This window comes from Ursus maritimus, unplaced genomic scaffold (genome assembly GCF_017311325.1).
Source record: "Ursus maritimus isolate PB19 unplaced genomic scaffold, ASM1731132v1 scaffold_3, whole genome shotgun sequence".
Taxonomy (NCBI): Eukaryota; Metazoa; Chordata; class Mammalia; order Carnivora; family Ursidae; genus Ursus; species Ursus maritimus.
The window spans coordinates 21,693,199-21,711,712 of record NW_024425563.1 but is presented as its reverse complement, the minus strand read 5'-3'; the positions used below and the strand labels follow the sequence as shown (position 1 = coordinate 21,711,712).

The 18,514-nt window shown below is 44.2% G+C and overlaps 2 protein-coding genes across 8 annotated transcripts in view; one reads left to right on the top strand and one right to left on the bottom strand.

Moving 5' to 3' along the window:
• MEST overlaps positions 1–18,514 on the top strand; it is a 62,898-nt gene that overhangs the window by 5,213 nt on the left and 39,171 nt on the right. For 2 of the 6 annotated variants that reach the window (XM_040643996.1, XM_040643993.1), the window contains exons 1-13: positions 246–462; positions 3,476–3,568; positions 3,681–3,835; positions 5,496–5,575; positions 5,948–6,025; positions 6,149–6,285; positions 6,456–6,514; positions 7,610–7,650; positions 8,183–8,253; positions 8,505–8,606; positions 9,144–9,220; positions 11,150–11,213; positions 16,198–16,271. In XM_040643996.1, the coding sequence (XP_040499930.1) occupies positions 437–462; positions 3,476–3,568; positions 3,681–3,835; positions 5,496–5,575; positions 5,948–6,025; positions 6,149–6,285; positions 6,456–6,514; positions 7,610–7,650; positions 8,183–8,253; positions 8,505–8,606; positions 9,144–9,220; positions 11,150–11,213; positions 16,198–16,271 (1,057 nt within the window). In that variant the 5' untranslated portion in view covers positions 246–436. Of the gene's footprint in view, positions 1–245; positions 463–3,475; positions 3,569–3,680; positions 3,836–5,495; positions 5,576–5,947; positions 6,026–6,148; positions 6,286–6,455; positions 6,515–7,609; positions 7,651–8,182; positions 8,254–8,504; positions 8,607–9,143; positions 9,221–11,149; positions 11,214–12,115; positions 13,997–16,197; positions 16,272–18,514 lie in introns of those variants that run through there. The other 4 variants (XM_008705886.2, XM_040643994.1, XM_008705887.2 and 1 more) reach the window with 4 other exon arrangements.
• Positions 13,313–18,514, bottom strand: part of COPG2 (COPI coat complex subunit gamma 2) — a 111,607-nt gene continuing 106,405 nt past the window's right edge. For both annotated transcript variants that reach the window (XM_040643991.1, XM_040643992.1), the window contains exons 21-24: positions 15,609–15,706; positions 14,717–14,855; positions 14,369–14,467; positions 13,313–13,914 (exon numbers count right to left, since the gene is read on the bottom strand). In XM_040643991.1, the coding sequence (XP_040499925.1) occupies positions 13,784–13,914; positions 14,369–14,467; positions 14,717–14,855; positions 15,609–15,706 (467 nt within the window). In that variant the 3' untranslated portion in view covers positions 13,313–13,783. The remainder of the gene's footprint in view (positions 13,915–14,368; positions 14,468–14,716; positions 14,856–15,608; positions 15,707–18,514) is intronic.

Sequence of the window (18,514 nt, the reverse complement as noted above, 5' to 3'; positions counted from 1 at the left end):
AGCGGGGTGCTGGCGGGGGTCGACAACCCTAAAGGTGCCCCCTAGAGGAGCTGCTGTGAGAAGGATGCTCCATCCCTGCTGCGGCGGCAGGGCTGCGGGGAGGGGCCGCGGGGAGGGGCGGTGGCTGTGGCGGGAGGGGCACTGCGGTGCCGGTGGGCGGGCCAGGGGCGGGGCACGGGTGGGCTCTAAAAGTCGGTGCCCACTCGCTCGGCACTGCCGCGGCAACCAGGACATCTCGGCGCTTCCTCTGCGGCAGCCGCACCTCGCGCATTGCCGCAGCGCACGCCCCGGTGGCTGTTCGCTGCTTGCCGCGGCCAGCGCCACCCTCGCAGGCTTCAGGCTGTGCCCGGCTGCCAGCCGGCCTGCCCTGCTGCGGGCGCTGCGGTGCGCAGTGCTCCAAACCGGTGTGCCGGGCGGCATGGGATAAGACGCGGCCATGGTACGCCGAGATCGCCTCCGCAGGTGGGTGCACGCGGCAGGCGCGAGGGGGTGTGGCTGGCTCAAAGCCGCCGTCCTGGAGAGGGTGCAGGTTAGCTGGTGGGGACTCTGCGTGTCCGTGCCAGGGCTGCCGGACCGGGACTCCCGCAATGGAGGGAAAACCCCCACCCGGGGTGGGGGGTGGTGACACACCTGCCTGCTCTCTGAGCCCTATCTGCCTACTTGGGAGGGGATGTCACTCCTGCACGCAGTAGAATATTGAGCTGGATATCTCCCAGATTTGGTAATTCTGTACCGTGGTATCGCTCTGATGCGATTTAGGATTTTTAGACCCCAACGTCGCCGTGGCGCAATTTAGGATTTTTAGACCCTGGCGTCACCCTGGCGCGACTTAGGATTTCTAGACCGCGGCTTCGCCCTGGAGCGACTTACGGTTTCTAGACCGCGGCGTTGCCCTAGTGCAATTAAGGATTTTTAGACCCCGTCTTCGCCCTGGCACAATTTGGGATTTTTAGACCTCGGCATTGCCCTGGCGCGATTTAGGATTTCTAGACCTTGTTATCGCTCAGGTGCGATTTAGGATATTTAGACCCGGCATCGTTCAGGCATGATTTAGAATTTCTAGATCCCGGTGACGCCTTGGCGTGATTTAGGATTTTTAGACCCCGGCATTTCCCTGGCGTGATTTTGAATTTCTAGACCCCCGCATCATCTTGGCATGATTTAGAATTTCGAGACCCTGGTATTGCTGTGGCGCAATTTAGGATTTCTAGACCCCGGTATCGCTGTGGTGCGGTTTAGGATTTGAAGACCCTGGTATTGCTGTCGTGTGAGTTACTGCATAGGTGTGACTAGAACTTGCAGTTCCATATCACCGAGGCGTAAGTATTTTTCAGATTTCTGTAATGAGAAGCTAAGTGAGAATGATGATGTGATCAAACCGTCATAATCTTACACATGAATTGTTTGCACTGGTTTACAAAGTAGTTCCCAGCCTGGCCGCGATGCTGGAAGGTGGCAGGTTTGGTGGTATTAAATGTATTTTTTCCTCTTTACAAGATGAAGAAATCAAGGCTCGGAAGGGTTGATTAATTTCCAGAAGGTTTGTTACTTGGGTTTGCTGAATTTATACTCTTGACTTGTGGCTCATCAAGTAATGGAGATTTTGGGCAAAAAATGATTAATTCCTTTTGGCTACTGACTGCCAGATTGCTTCCGTACTAAAAATCCTAAAATGTCGTTAGGGGCATTTTTACCGAGTAATTAAACCAGAAAACGGCTTCTTGAAAGGTTGCCTCTTTTCTTTCTTGGAGTGAAAGAGAAGGAAGGTATAGAGGGTGGGGGTGTCCAGGAGTAGAAAATGCACAGTCGTTGGCCCCGTGGCTCCTCCCCCTGTCTCCCTCCCTCAACTCCCCTCCACCCCCCTCCACCCCACCCCCCTCTACCTTCCTCCGCCCCCCCCATCCCCCCCATCCCCTCCCTTGCAGGGAGCCTTCTGCTGGCTCCTCTAGTAGCCCCTCCCTGGCTCTCTGCTGAGTCATTGCAGGTATTTGTCCGCTGGAACCCCTGAATGAATGAGATGAGAAGCGGGGCGGGGGTGTGTGTGTGTGGGGGGGGGCAGAGTGATGAAATGTGAACGTGCAAATGCAGGAGCTGAAGTACGCGACAGATGATAGCTAATGATATCCAAGCCTGATACTTTTTGTCATTTTTCAAGTAGATAGATACTGGGATGTAGCCTGCTACTGTTGCGGGGTAAAAATGGTGATATAATGATGTTTGGGGGCATTTTTGGGGTTATCATTTATAATATTAACTTGAAAGATGCAGCCAAATCATTGGGTCTGTTTTCTGGACAGCTACTTTGGAGAAAGGGGGAAAAAAAAAGACTGCCCTAGTGATGCCAAAAAATAGAGGCGCTGCTCAGAGTCTTTAAGGCATGTGGTTATTTGGGCACTGTGGGACCACAGCCTTACTTGTTTTAGAGTTAAAAAAAAAAAAAAGTATTTTGTCAGCTGGATTAGTTTGTGATGGATGGGCATTGTGGCCAGATTACAGGCAAGATGGTGGAAGGGTGTGTATACACACAGCCATCTCTAGCAGGGCTTTAACAATTCATTTCCCTAATTTATAGCTCTATTTTCTTGACAACTCTTATTTTCGTTTTAGAAGGTATTTCCATTCTGGTTATTTTAGAGAACTTACATTCTACTGATAATTCTTTTCCTGGTGACTATTAGCAGTCGTAAACTAGAAACGGAGGGAATGGTCTCTAATTCCTGTTTATTAGCACTCCTCATTGTGAATAGACTGACTTGGACCTTTGAAGTCCTGGGCATGAGAATGTTGGGTATGCAAACCAGTGCTTTCCTTCCAAAGACAAAAGCAATTTTCAGATGTTGGGTATGCCCCATTTTTTTTGAGGGGTGTGCAGGGTGGGGGTAGCAATCCTAAGAAATTAAATGCGTGGGAGCTACCTCAAGAGTCTAAGAAAAGCAGGAATATAATCTGCTGCCCTGAGCTCTCAAGAGATTAGATATTGTGGGTCACGACAAAGCTGCTTATGGTGAAATACACAGTGTACCTCGCTTCTTACTTTCACAGACTGTTTACCTGGAGCAGTTTCTCAGCACAGATCCAGGGGGTAGTACCCAGTGGGGCTTCACTGGGGTCTGAGAGTTGATAAATATTAAAAAATCAAGAACAGCTCTCTGCTTAAGGACATGTGATGCTTTTTTAAACATTAGTAAAAAATGACACACATATATGTCTCTATCTATTTAACATTTTACTGGTGGGGGCTGGTGGGTGGGTGGTAGAGCTTTTAGAATAAATATGAAGGAAATCATCTTTTTCTAGGGAAGCTTTGATAAAAGCTAATGAAAAGGTGCACAATACTTACCTTCCTTTTACTTTACATAAAAACCTCTTCAGGTTTTAGGAAAAGCATAGTGGGGGGGGAGGGAGCCGAGGGATTAAAGTGGGAAGGGGGGGAAGATTACATATTAAAATAATATTTTTTTTTCCTTAAAATTAGAATGGTGAACAGATATGGCGATTGCATAGCAGGGAGAGGTGTGCTTACATTCTTCTTGGTAAACTTTCTGCCATGGTTCATACGGAGGGCAAGGTAGTCACTGCATGATACAGAAATTTCCCACCCCATCTTACCAATTTGGGGCTTGTCAAAGCACATACAGCATCATCGGACTGCTTACCCCAGGTCTCTGATTCTCTTACAGGATGAGGGAGTGGTGGGTTCAGGTGGGGCTATTGGCTGTGCCCCTGCTGGCGGCCTATCTGCATATCCCCCCTCCCCAGCTTTCTCCTGCTCTTCACTCGTGGAAGTCGTCAGGCAAATTTTTCACCTACAAGGGACTGCGCATCTTCTACCAAGGTAAGAAAGGACTGTTGGAGACCCTGCCTGTGTAATAGGTTCCATGGGTCCCACTGAGGTCCTCATTTTGTGTCTATTGGTCTCTGTTTCCCCTTAGGGAGGGAGGGGGAAAAATCCCTTTTTCTGTGTAGTGTGCTTGAAGGAATGGGTTAATTCCCCTCAATAACTCCATAGCAGGGAAACTCAAAGAAAACTGTTGGGGGAGGATGGGTGGGGGCTATGGAATTGAGATTCCGATTTCTGTAGAACTGACTTCTCAGTATCATTTTTCTTCATTGCCTCATTTGTATTGATAGATACCAATTTCCTCTTTTGAGCGCCCCTAGTGTTCAGAAGATAGCCCTACCACTGGTTCTGTTTCCCCTCCATCCCTAATTTCATTTTATTGTTTTCTATAAAGATTATTTGTTATATGTGTAACTAAATGTGATTCAAGCCTTATACCTCTGTACAGATTAATGTGGTAGTGATAATTATTATGACTGCTGCTTATCAAGCAATTATCATATGCTAGTCACTGAATTATGTTTTCAACCTTTGTTATTATCCTTAAGATTAAATATCTTTACAACAGTACTTGGAGATGGGTGCCATTAACCCCGTTTAATAGGTAAAGAAACTGAAACGAGATTGGAAAAGATACCTTTTGGGCGGGGGTCAAGAGCAATAACGAAAAATGTTTGTCATAAACCGTTTTTCATTATTGCTCCTGACCTCCTCTCATTTGCTATTCAACTAAGTAAGTATATACTTTTCTTGATACTGGTCATTTAGTTTCTAGTTTTTCAGTGTTTTAAATAGTTAATGTTGAAGGGAGATCTTCATGTATATGTTTATTTTTTTCTATATATTTTCAAATTATACTACTTGTAAATGGAACGATTTTATTTGCATGGATTCTCAAGAGTAAGTGTATTTTCAGATTGCTTCTAATGAAATTATTTTTGCAAACCTTATCAGATCTCATGCCACTGGCAGGATGTATAAATGTGTTACTTTTAATCTAACACTTTGAGCAAGGCATTTTACTGTTTAAAATTTGGCTAATTTAAAAGATGTATCTGCATTAAAAAAATGTTCGTGGCCATATTGATTAATCCTTTTTTATACTTGTTAGAATTGTTAATAGTTTGAGCATTATGTTTTCGATATTTGATTGGCTCTTCCCCAGGGGAAATAAAAAGTGCTGGACAAACAGGATAAACTATGGTGTCCTCCAGGTTGAGGAAGAGTTGCTATATTTTAGAAAATTTTTGTGAGGCCCTTAATGATAAGGTACAAAGAATCTGCAGTGTTTAGCTTGTGACTGTATACTTCTGTTCAAGTGTACTTTTGACTGTGAAAAACAATTTACATATTGATAATACAGAATGAAGAAATGGAGAAATACTTTAAAAAAATCTAGGTGAAATGAAGCAAACTGCCTTCCAGTATTTTCATATAGAGTGTGCTACTTACAAGTTTTTAATATACAAAAGAAAAGAGTCAGATGCCTGTTTTTATATAAAGCAGTAAGCTTCCTGTTTAAAAAGGAATTTGTTATTTTTATTTCATTAATTTAGGCAGGGTTTCTCGTCCTTTATACCAGGTTACTTAGATGTGAATATTCAAGGTTACTTTCCTAGGCCATTGGCCTAACTGACTCTGCCCTTCCTCCCAGACTCTGTGGGTGTGGTTGGAAGTCCCGAGATCGTGGTGCTTCTGCATGGCTTTCCGACATCCAGCTATGATTGGTACAAGGTATGAAATCAGATTTCTAGATCTTACTGTGTCTTTAAAAATCCAGAATCAAGGATTTTGTTGTCAGCACTGGAAAGTTCTTACGTATTTGAATTGCCTAATAAAATAGGATTAAGTGTAGACCTGTTTCTCATTTACTGTAAGAAGAGTTAAAACTCTGGTGATCTGGGAAGGATCATTGCCAAGTTAAAAACTGCTGGAGTTTCCCTCCGTGGAGATAGGAGTCAACCAAGAGGATCGTCTGTGGCCTGTGGTAGTTGCATGAGATTTTCCCTTTATCGAAGTCTGTCTGTTAAGCCAAGATAGGAATGAAATTCCTGTGCCGTAGGGCGCAGGATCACAAAAGCCAGATCATCTCTTTCTTTCTTCTAGATTTGGGAAGGTCTGACCCTGAGGTTTCATCGAGTGATCGCCCTTGATTTCTTGGGCTTTGGCTTCAGTGACAAACCAGTAAGCAGCATCTAGAGGGGACCAGTGTTCGGTGGGGTAGGGGTGGACGAGGACAGAGGGTCAGGCTGGCGGACAGATCTGCACTCACGACTTCCCTGTATATCTGGGCTGTCTTCTCCTCAGAGGCCACACCACTACTCCATCTTCGAGCAGGCCAGCATTGTGGAGGCACTTTTGCGGCACCTGGGGCTCCAGAACCGCCGGATCAACCTTTTGTCTCACGATTACGGAGATATCGTTGCTCAGGAGCTGCTCTATAGGTCAGCGAGGTCATAGAGTTCTGTACTATGCACAGGTCTCACTGGTTTAAGATGCTGGGAAAAGTAAATTGTTCCTGGGTTCTTTCTAGCCCTTTTCCCTCTTGGGAGTTTGTCTTCAGCTGCTGGATCGGTGTATGTGCACTCAGATGTGTTTCCCTCACCTGTTCTAGGTTCAAGCAGAATCGATCTGGTCGGCTTACCATAAAGAGTCTCTGTCTGTCAAATGGAGGTAATTGCCGTGGTGGTGGGTGGAAGGTGAGGTGTAGCCTCGAAGGGCCACAGGTAGATATCACCTCGACATCTGAATGGTAATCTGCTGAGACTGCAGGCAGACACGATGAAACCAGAGGCCCTTGACCTTTTTGTGCCATGAACTACTTTGGTGGTGTGACGAGATTTATTGACCCTTTCTCAGAATGTTTTTAAATACAGAATAAAATGAATAGGATTATAAAAGAAACGGATGATATCAACATACAGTTCATAAAGAGCTGTGTTATAGTACTAAGTGCTTCTTTGTAAAAGCATCACGTAGCGAGGTCTCTGGGTAGGTCTGGTGAGCACCGTGCTCGGGAGGGAGGCGCGCAGGTGACATCTTGCACTGTCTGCAGCGACCGCACTGGGTTGTACGAACAATGGTGCTGAAGCCACAGGTGCTTCTGATGCTCCTGTGGTTTGTTGCAGAAACTGAACTGCTGGCAGTGCCAGTTTTCGGGTAGAAATTAGTGAACGTCTGATTAGACCTTTTGGAGGGGTTTCTTTTTCTTTGTGTGCCATGAAGCGTAGCTTGTAAATCTTTGCATAATCCACATATCCCCTGAATACCATAAGGGCAGACTGGGACAGGAATCTGTCCCTTTATCAGCAATGCTCAGGGCTTTCTCCCATTGACTCTGGAGAAAAATGGAAAAGGAAAAACTCTCATTCCTCCCACCCTGCCCAGGGACCTACAGTCCCTGAAAAATCGGTGGTTTCTTTTGTAGCCCAAACCATTAACAATACTAGGTGCTCTGAGAGATGGTTGGAAAGGCCAGGGGAGTCGGGGCGTCGTCATCAGCATTACGGATGGTCATGTACCTTATCTTTCCCATTTCTCTACTCTTACGGTGGGGAAAGGAATCCCAGTGGGACAGAATTCGACCTGTTAAACACAGAATTCCTTGGAGAAGTAATTAGATGACAGAACTGAGTTGTATCTGTAATCCTGTTTCTGGCAGTGATGGCCCCAAAGGTGACAGTAAATAGGACAGTCTCTAATAATGGACTTATATTTGGCCTAAAGTTATGAGTAAATGACTAACATAAGTCTCTCTTTCTCCTGTAGGTATATTTCCTGAGACTCACCGTCCTCTCCTTCTCCAAAAGGTTTGCTACTCCAGTCACAAAATCTTTAGTTTTTAAGATTTATACCAACATAAATAATGCTGGGACCTGTATAACGGCCACACCTGCTGTAATGGGCCAGAGTTAAAATCCTCTCTTCAGGAATGTACATTAATAAAGTTAGTTTTTTCCTTCTTATGCTGGTAAAGCAGTGGAAGCGGCCCCTAGGTAAAGCCTCGTTCCTGAGAGTAAGAGATCAACAAATGTTTGGAGAAATACAGCTATCTAGAGATTTGTGTCATATGCATGATGTCTGAACAGATCAGACCCTAAAGTTGAATACATCAGTTAGAAGGCTTAGGGATTTAGTGAAGTGTAGAAATGTAATCTTAAAGGGAATTACAAATAGATTTGTCTTCCGTGAGAGAATGGGTGGGCGAAACAAAAAACAGAAAGCTAATAAACATTTCAGTAGAAGGACATTTGACTGAAGTCCTTTTTTAGGTCCTAATGTAAAACTTTTGTCCTGGTTGGTGGTTTTCTTTCTCTAAAATCTTTACTTCTTTACCTACAGCTTCTCAAAGATGGAGGCATGTTGTCACCCATCCTCACGCGATTGATGAACTTTTTTGTATTCTCCCGGGGGTAAGTCATTGTCAAAGATTGACGCACTATAGCCTGGGAACAATGTAGTGAAAAGTTGCCATTGAAATTCAGGGCCAAATCCTAGGGTTTGATACTTTAAAACAAAGATGATGGCCACCTGCCAGGGAAGTAGTAGAAGGAATTCATAAATCAGTTAAGGGTCAGACTGCGTGACCTGTGTGAGGTTCCAGTCATATTTGACATTCTGGATTCTTCTCACATATGTCTTCTGCACTCTCGGGCTCTTTCAGTCTCACCCCAGTCTTTGGGCCCTACACCCGCCCCTCTGAGAGTGAGCTGTGGGACATGTGGGCAGGGATTCGCAACAACGATGGGAACTTAGTTATCGACAGGTAAGAAATAATACTTTGCTTTGGTTTCCAGAGAAGCTCTTTTTTGTGGGGGGGAAGTGGGGAAAGGTAGAGGATTGCTTGTTTTGTTCCTTGCTGGCTTGTTCCCTCCCTCTCTGACCTGTGAGGCAACCAAGAAGTCACGCGCTGTTCTTTTAAGAAGAAAGAAGTTGAGAATAGTGAGCCATCAGTGTAAGCCCCGTGGCACACAAAGGTTAGATAACCAGCTGCCAGTCCTAATGCTAATTCCGTTTCTAACTGGCTGATTGACTTTGGCACATCCTACTCTGGGCTTTTTGTGAATATTAATGCGTCAAACTGTCTAATCATGGTTGTGAAGGGAGCCTAGTACCTCTCAAAAATACGTCTTTCTTTTTCATGTCTTTTCTGTAGCAACAGGGACTGAGAAGGAGTGCTCTCCGCCTTATACAAACAGTGCTCATGAATGAGACTGCGGCAGCTTTCCTTTTAGGAGGCCTTTGTATTCCGCTACCAATAACGATTTCTGGTTCTACTCTTGCTGACTTCTCTGTCCTGTAGTCTCTTACAGTACATCAACCAGAGGAAGAAGTTTAGAAGACGCTGGGTGGGAGCTCTTGCTTCTGTAACTATTCCCAGTAAGTATTTCGGCCTTACATCTTGATAGGACTGAGGGATTATGGGGCTAAAATAATGGCCAGATTCAGCAAATAAAAATACAAGACACCCACCTAAGTTTGAATTTCAGATAAACAACAAATACTTTTTTAGAATAAGAATGTGCTTTGCACTATTTTGATATATTTATACTTAAAAAAATCATAAATGAATGAAATTCAAATTTAACTGGGCATCTTTTATTTAATCTGGCAGCCCTGCTCCGCAAATCTGGAACAGCAGTGACACGCGTTGTAGGGTGAAGTGTCTGAAACAGTGAGACGCTGCTGCAGGGGCGCTGGTGTCACTGTCAGGAGTGGGGGCGTGGCTGGCGTTTGCGCCGCGCAGCGTCCGTGGCTGCCACGTTACATGCTGAGTGGCTGGGACAGAAGGCGGTTTAGATCAAGAGGCTGTAGGTGGTTTCTGCTCATTTGTCTCTTCAATCTTACAGATTTAAAAAGAAAAAAAATCAGTGCAGTGTCTCATACATAGTAGTGCTCCAGAAATTAGTGGTTGATTTAAAATGTCAGCAGTCACTTGTAACTGGAGAGAGACCTAAATAATGACGGTATCCTGGATTTACAGGAAGAGAACGTGGAGAGTGAGGTTTAGTCCTTTTGGTTCAGGGACAGAGGAGCTGGAGGAGGGACTGAGTGTCTGTATACAGCAGAACTGTCCCAAATGGACTGTTGGCTGATTCCCAGAAGTTCCTTTTGACCTACTTCTTGAAAGCAGCTAGGTTTTCTAGCATAAATCAGTGGGACTACATCAAACCAAAAAGCTCTGTACAGCAAAAGAAACCAACAAATGGGAAAAATATTTGCAAACCATATTTCTGATGAGGAGTTAATAGGCAAACTATATAAATTTATACACTCAATAGCAAAAAAAAACCCAATTAAAAACTGGGCAAAGAACATGAATAGATGTTTCTGCAAAGAAGATATAGGAAAGGCCAACCAGGTATATGAAAAGTTCAACATCACTGGCCCTTGCAAATTAGAACCACAATGAGATATCACCTCACCCCTGTTAGAAAGGCCATCATCAAAAAGACAAGAGATAAGTGTTGGTGTGGATATGGAGGAAAGGGAACCCTTGTGCACTGGTGGTGGGACTGTAAATGGGTATGGCTACAGTGGAAAATAGTATGGAGGATTCTCAAAAAATTAAAAATAGAACCACCATACGATCCAGTGACTCCACTTCTGGGAATATATCCAAAGGAAATGAAAACACTAACTTGAAAAGATGTCTGCACCCCCTTGTTCATAGCAGCATTGTTTATGATAGCCCAGACATGGAAACAGCCTACATGTCCATCAGTCAATGAATGGACAAAGCAGCTGTGAGATACACATACCACACACACACACTCTCTCTCTCTGCAGTGGAATATTATTCAGCTATAAAAAGGCAGTCTTACCATTTGTGACAATATGGACGGACCCACTAGGCATTATGCTCAGTGAGATAAGTCAGAGAGGAAGACAAATACTGTATGATCTCACTTCTTTGTGGGATCTAAAAAAACCCCCACTAAACTCAGAGGAAAAGAGACTAGGTTTGTGGTTATCAGAGGTGGGGGGAGGTGGAAACTGGAGGAAGGCAGTGAAAATACACAAGCCTGTTCCTGAAGCTCCGAGGGTGTGAGGCACAGCATGACCACCGCGGCCAGCAGGAGAGCGGGGACAGCGGATCCTGAGTTCGCATCACGGGAAGGGTTTGCTAATCATTTCACAATATACATACACCAAATCGTCATGCTGTGTGCTTTAAACTTACACAGAGTGACTATAGGGCAATTATTTCTCAGTAAGACTGGGAAAAAACCTTTTTTTTTTTTTTTTTTTGAGGGAAGGAGAATAGATGTGAGAGCTTTAGTAATTCATTCCTTTCCTCTTTCCTAGTTCATTTTATCTATGGGCCACTGGATCCTGTCAATCCCTATCCAGAGTTTTTGGAGCTGTACAGGTGAGTCTCCCTCAGGGGTCTTTGTTTTGTTCCTCATGGTGACAGTGGTGAACAGGATAGCCACTGTCTGCCCTCACTGGCTGTTCATCCAGGAAACATTAGAAAAGGATGAACTGGGGAATCTTATTTATTTTCAGAACTGTAAAGATGAAAAATTGTTGTCTTGATTTATGCAGCCTGTTTTCACTGTCATGGTCACTACCTGTTCCCAGGTGTAATAGGTAAGAAAAAGCTATCCTATGAACTAAGGAGTGGAAATAGATCTTAAGAAATGTTTGCTTTAGTCTGATCGTAGAGCTGACTCCACCTCAGCTGTGAGCAGACCACAAGGAGACGGAGGAGAGCGCACTGTGGAGAAGTGCCTTCTCGTCAGTTGTTGTTTTCTCTAGGTTCTTCGAAGGGGTTGGAATATGAAATCTTGACTAGGTCGCATAAGACTGTCCCATACCTTCACGTGGCCTAGCAGAAACAACCCGTAGTACATAGTGTGCATTTAATTTTGAACAAAACGCCCTCCCCCCATCTCCCAGGATTAAGGAAGGTCTTCTGTTATCTTTACTTGGATAGCGAGTTGCTGAGTGGCCCACTTGTTTGATGCCTCATGCTTCTCTACGGAGCCGGAAGTCATCCTGCTTGGGCAGGTGTTACAAAGTGTTGTTATATGTTCAAGTTGTTGTCTGTTGGATTATGAACATTTAAGAACTAGCCTGTTGATGTCATAAATGGAATTGGCAAGTTTATCTGCCTAAGACACAATTCCGAAGTAGAAGGTGAATAAGCTCGTTGTTGGTTCCTTCCAGTGTGGTATGTCCGCAAGGGCCTTTACCGGGGCTGCCCACTGGCTTGCATCCGTCCCCTCCCTCCAGCCTCAAGTTCACCTACATGCTGTTCTCTTCCACTAGGAAAACGCTGCCGCGGTCCACAGTGTCGATTCTGGATGACCACATTAGCCACTACCCACAGCTAGAGGACCCCATGGGCTTCTTGAATGCGTATATGGGCTTCATCAACTCCTTCTGAGCTGGAAAGAGTAGCTTCCCTGTATTACCTCCCCTATTCCCTTATCTGTTGTGTATTCCACTTAGGAAGAAATGCCCAAAAGAGGTCCTGGCCACCAAACAAACACTATTCTCTCACAAAAGTCCACCTGACTCACACTGGTGATCAGCATATAGTAAAAAGCCCGCAGACGCTCCGGCTAAGGATGGCCCTAACAGTCCACCTTCCATTCTTCTCACATCTGATTGTACGGACTTGCCTTTGCGCTATTAGGAGCTTCTTAAAAGTCTTAACACTTCTATGGACTTTTCTGAAATATCTAGAAATGCTCATTTCTGGCCCATCCTTGACTGGAGTCCTATAGTAAAGAATGAGGAGAGGGTGTCTCCTTACCTGTGCTTGAATGGCTTTAAGGGCACATGCGTTTTTAAGTTCTCTAAGCAACACAGCTTCAAGTGAGAGTGAGTCCCCCTTGTCATGACTTGGGATTTCGTTTCATCGGCTGCTTTTAATTATAAACATTTTGTTAAAATAGGTTTTGGTTTGAATAATGCAGTATTCTAAGTATACTTTAAGACTATGATTTACCTACACGTGTTATATGTATTTTATAAGGATACTAAACCAGCAGATACTCTGGCAGAGTAGTGAACCTTATTAAACAGGTTTAATTTCTGATTACACTGAATTAAATCCAAACTATTTACAGAAGTTCCTACAATTACAGGATGCTAAGGACCAGTAGCATCCGTGCCAGAGATTTACTGTTATCAGCTAATTCTAACAGCGAGTAACAGTCTGACTCTTCATACCTCAGTGCTTCGAGGCATGTCCCTCCCGAGCTGGAGGGGAGGGGATCGTTGTATAGTCCCGGTCACCGTACCGAATGTACAGAGATTCCTTTTCTGACAACTGCTTAACTTCTCACTGGTTGTCTCAGAGAGACTTCCTCTTGGAGCTCAGTCATTCCTGTACTTTAGAGACAGGAAAGTTCCAGAAACTTTAAGAACAAATTCTGAAAGACCTATGAGCAAATGGTGCTGAAATTTTTTTCTAAGCCACAGCTTCACTGTCTTAGTCGAAACAGGAGGATTAAGTGATTATTTTAAATTTTTTTTTATTAGCAACTTCAAGTATAACAACTGAAACTGGAATGTTTATTTTCTATTAATAAAAATGAATTTTGACAAAAGTGGACTCTGGCTTCCCCTCCCCCACCACCCCTCTGGGATAAAAGCTTTCCAACATTGTCAGGAGCTTTCAGACACACATTAAATTAAAGAATATAATGAGGTTAAGCAGCTGGGGTATAGGATAGTATTTGATTTGCAAGATCACCCAAAGCTGTACTATCATACCAAAGTTGACCAAGTGTAATTAAAAAAAAAGAAAAAAAATTTACATGCACAAGGACAGATATTTGCTTGATCTGCTGGCTCAGGGCCAAATATTTAATTTGCTTCTCCAAAGACATTAATCTTTAAAAGTATGATTCTGGGAAATTCATGCCACTAGCCTAAAAGCCCACTGACAGTGAAGTGTGCATTGACTTCATCTCGCCCAGTAAAAATTTATCCAACAGAAGCTAAGATAACATCTACAGGTGTTCCCTCTTTGCTTCTGACAGTCACCTGCATGGTCACTCCATCTGCTAAGGCCAGCCTGGACCTCACCAATAAGTCATAGCCACCTCTGTACACACCTGAGAGAAAAAAGCAAGGAAAACTAGATTAAGAACTTAAAAACAAGCTCTGAATAATGAAATATATCATGCTCTGCCTGCATTTCCTTTCTATTATTTTAGTTTAGCTTTTCTAGAGATCTGTGTTTATGGTGAGAATTGAATCCTGTGTACAAATTTTAAGTAATCTTTTATATTCCCATGATACCAGGCACATAGAAGGTATCCAGTAGTACTGATCTGGAGTACTCAGAGGCGGGGAATTGGTGGCATTGTATCTGTGGGAGAGACTGAAGGGTTTTAGGCCAAATTTACCTCTTCAAAGAACAGCCTGCAAATAATTAAACAGCTAAGACAAATTATTCACATTGACAGGGCTGCAAACTGTAACCCCTATGATGGGGTAACGGGACGGCAGGTGCACATCCCTTCCTATTTTGCAACCAAAGGGGGGAATCTAAGGGAAGTTTCTTACCGGCCAGATAGAGGGAATGGGAATTCTTGTTCTCGGGTACTTTGTCCGACCTCTCACATGGCTGCATGCCCAGAAATGTGATGATGTTGTTGACAGCTTCTGTGTTTGAAGACACGTGCAGTAGTATCAGGAAAGCTCAGCCTAGGGGCCTGCCTCTGTCCCAGCAGGTGCTGAGGAGGGCAGCCACCAGCCTAGAACCTGGTTGACTCAATTAGATGATGAAGACAGGATCCTGGCCTTTTCAGCAAAATGGTTTATGAAATATTTAGAGAAAGGAGAGACTCTGAAATAATAAATATGCCCGTTAGGTTTTATCCTGCAATACACCGATAGCAAAATCGTTCTCACCTTCGAGAGTTTTGGTAGAACTGAGGGCAAAGGTCTCCTCTTTCTCAAAGGTGTCTCCCACCTCTTCCCAGGCAGCAGCAAAATTAGGCTTCAGTACTTTCTGAATGTGGTCTGACACAGTCACCTCAAGATCTTCCAGCTAGCAGGTAACAAGCAGGAGTCAGTAAAGGAAAGTCCTTCAGTACACCACAAGGACAGAAGGGACCCGTTAGAATGGTTTTATCATTCGGTGTTCTATCCTCTGCAGGAGCCTAGGAAAAACTTTACCACCAAAATAGTTTAAGTTCTGTGGTCTACATAAACCTAACGATGTAGGCCTTAGCGAAGGAAAGAAAGGAAACAGGACATCTGGCAGGAGCTGTATTCGGGTCAACACCTCTAACCCTGGGGTATAAAGCAGTCACGCTGCCGTCCCTACCCTTCGAGATCCGGCCAGACAGGGCCTTCCGAACTTCACATGCACTAACAGCCTGATGCCTGGTACGCTTACTTGGCCCTCCATTCTGTAAGGCTTTTCAGTCCATGATGTGGCTACATTAGAAGCAAACTAAACGTACTAAACAATAACAGAAAAAACCCAATACTTCAAATAAAACTCATTGATCTCCATGAAAATCATGTAATTGTTTCATCTCTTAATTATCCCTATTATAAAGACATCAAAAAGTGAGTTTTGTTTTAATCCGTCATTAAGTGGTAAATCCCAATTCTCTTGGGCATGACACACTCCTCTTAGAGAGGAGCATCAGTCCAGGTGGTCCTCAGTTGTGATCTTTCGAGAAGAGTAGAAGCCCCTCAGTTCCTGTCAGATGGCGCTAGCAACATGTTCTGTGCAGGCAGAAGTCACCCGGTGGTGCAGGGGTGTTGGAGTGAGTGTGCGGGGGAGACTCACCACGTACTCATCATCATACCCCTCCTCAGCTGGAACCCCGGTGTCAGGGTCGCAGTCCCGGACAGTAAACTTCATGGTGCAGCTAAAGGTGCCTGCAACTGAGGGAGAAAGAGCAGGCGGGCCTGAGTCAGGGCTGGGGCGGGCACAGCGCCTCCGTGAGGGGCGGAAAGCACCGTCGGCTCGCGGCGCTGGGTTCTGTATCACCAAGCAGAACACGTGCGGGCTCTGCTTCCCTCGTAGTAGCTCCCAGAGCAGCCCGCAGGCTGGCCAGCAAGGCAGCCTCACAAGAGGACTTTAAAAACCACTCCCCACCGTGAGTTAGACGTGGGCAACACTGTTTTCGTATTTGTATAAAGAAAGCAGCAGGGGAGAGAACTTTGAGGGCTTTTTGCCCTGCCTGTCAAAAGAGTCTACATGTTGAAAAATGTAAGAACCATTACTTTCAGGAGCTGACAAAGCAAAAAAAACCAAAAAAACAAAAAATGATATATATATGTGTATATGTATGTATGTATATAGATGGCAAAAAGCACACAGGTCATTAAATTAACACGTCCATCAAGACTCTCTATCAATATTATATCTTTAGATTGTGGACTGACCGTGGGTCCACAGGCCACCAGAATGAATGCTTTATGTCAACTTGCAGCCTACAGGAAGCAGGTCAGTAACGAGGTTCTGGTAGTGGTAGAGTCAGTGTCTTGAAATGGAAAAGCAAGTGAGCCTTATTGTTCGGGGATGACTGGTAGAATAAGAAAGAAATGGAGATTGGGGATACATTTTTGGAAAGGGAAGTCTTCATGAAGATGAGATCTTCTGAACTGTTGGAAGGAGGGGATTAAGTCTGGATGAAGAAAAGGCATTTAGGGTCACGTACAAAACATACTAGAAATTGGGGAGTAAGAGAGTTATTTGGGCAATAGGAAGGACAGGAAAGAACAGGCTCCGAGGTAAAGACCGTATATGACAAGCTGGGTAATGGGACTTTCATCTGCTCCGTCTCAACTTTAAGCTCCCTCCCTCCCTCCTTCCAGCCAAGTATGTGGTAAATGTCAGTATGTGTTGACATTTGACATTAGACATGTAGACATTAGATCTAACGTGTCAGATCCTTAGGTGAAAAGATGACTGAGACATGACTTCTGTCCCCAAGAGCAGACTGTCTAGGAGTTAAATAAGAGTGTGTGTGCGTGTGCGTGCGTGTGTAAGAGAAGGAGAGAGATCTGCCTGTATACCTGTGACACTATGACTCCATGCCATAGGTTAAGTTTTCATAGGGGGCCATGTGGGAGTGCAGGATTAACAGCGTGGGGAAATCAAAAAATTTGAAAGAATATAACAGTTTGACAGGATCTCAAAGGATGCAAAAGACATTTGCAAGCAGAGGAAGGTACAAAAATAAAAGGAAAGCAGTCAGAAAGGCCACGGGGTTAAGTGGAAATGATAAGAGATACACTAATGCATGGGTGCTGAGGAGAATTTGTTTAGGAACAAATTTGAAATACCTTCTATTTCAAATGAAGGAGACCAGATATTTTCCAACAGGCCCTGGTTTGCTGAGGCAGTCAAGAGATGGGAATATTAGAAATAACTAAAGCCACCGGTGGGAATCCTATGAGGAACAGGTCTGAGTTCAGAGAGCAAATGAATTTAATAGGATACCTTGAAAACAGATGATGGTAGTGGGTTGTCCCATATAGGAAAGAGTGTACCTATTAAGACTACAGAATCTATTTCAGTGCAATAGGAGTTGGTCGAAGAATGATTGTGGTTGAATTAGGGTAGGGTTTTCTGCAGGAGAGCAAAGGAAGAAGGAAGAAGTGGAAGTTAACACAGACCTAGAATGGGTTAGTTGAAGTATTTAGAGAAAGAGGAGAGATACGGGATTACAGTAGGGACAGGGGTTATGATCAAGCAAGAATGAGAGGCAGGATAGATACTGAGTAATGCAGTATTTTATGAATCCCAGTTTGGTTCTGATTAAGCAGGGAGGCTCCAGGCAAATGAGCAAGAGGGATAGGAGACAACTGGGAACGTGGGTAGATCAAAGCCTGGGGCAAACTGGTTGAATTTTATGTATAAGTAAGGACATAAGACACCTAATATATAAGTAAATGACACAGAAACAGATTAAGGAAGCAAACAGGAATAGTATTAAAATGTTTCTGAAACTTTGTGACAAATTTTTAAATGGTTTGGCTGATAGAAGGAGAGGTTACAGGGCATCTAAGGTGAACTGCAGTAAAACCACTGGTAGCAAACTATTGATGTTGCTAGAAAGGATGGCTAACAGTGGATGACGAGGAGAGGGAGTGAGGGGGCCTTTTCATGGCAAAAGAACAATATTGAATCCATTGCCGTAACAAAGATAAGAGCGTCATGAGTGAAGCCAGGCAAATAACCAAAGGGAATACAGGCAGAATGCCCTGGAGACCTACATTAGAATGAGGCTTGTCTTAAGAGGACTGCCTGAAATGAGAGCTAGCTACTGAGGAGACGTGTGTGAAAGAACACAAAATTAGAGAAAAGAGAGATGCTGGAAACGAAGTCAGGAGAGAGATGTGGGAGTTAGGCTGGGGCGCAGGACATGCAGTGTAGCAGATGGCAGAGTGGAAAATTCGGTAGGGAGCTGCCAGGTCTCAACCACTGGAGGGGAGACTGATTAAATAAGACATGGGGCTATGAAGACATTCCAGAAAGCTTTGTTGAAATAATTTAAAGGCATTGGCCAATGGGGCCGAAATTAGAAAGAAGTAGAAGGGCTACATGTACAACAGACTAACTGTAGCAGTCCGTGAAGGTCTGGACTGAACTGAGAAGGAATGGAAGCCGTACACAGCGTGTAGGAAATCCAGGACACGACTCGAGCAGTAAGTGCCAAGAATGAGGAGCAAATACCCACCAGG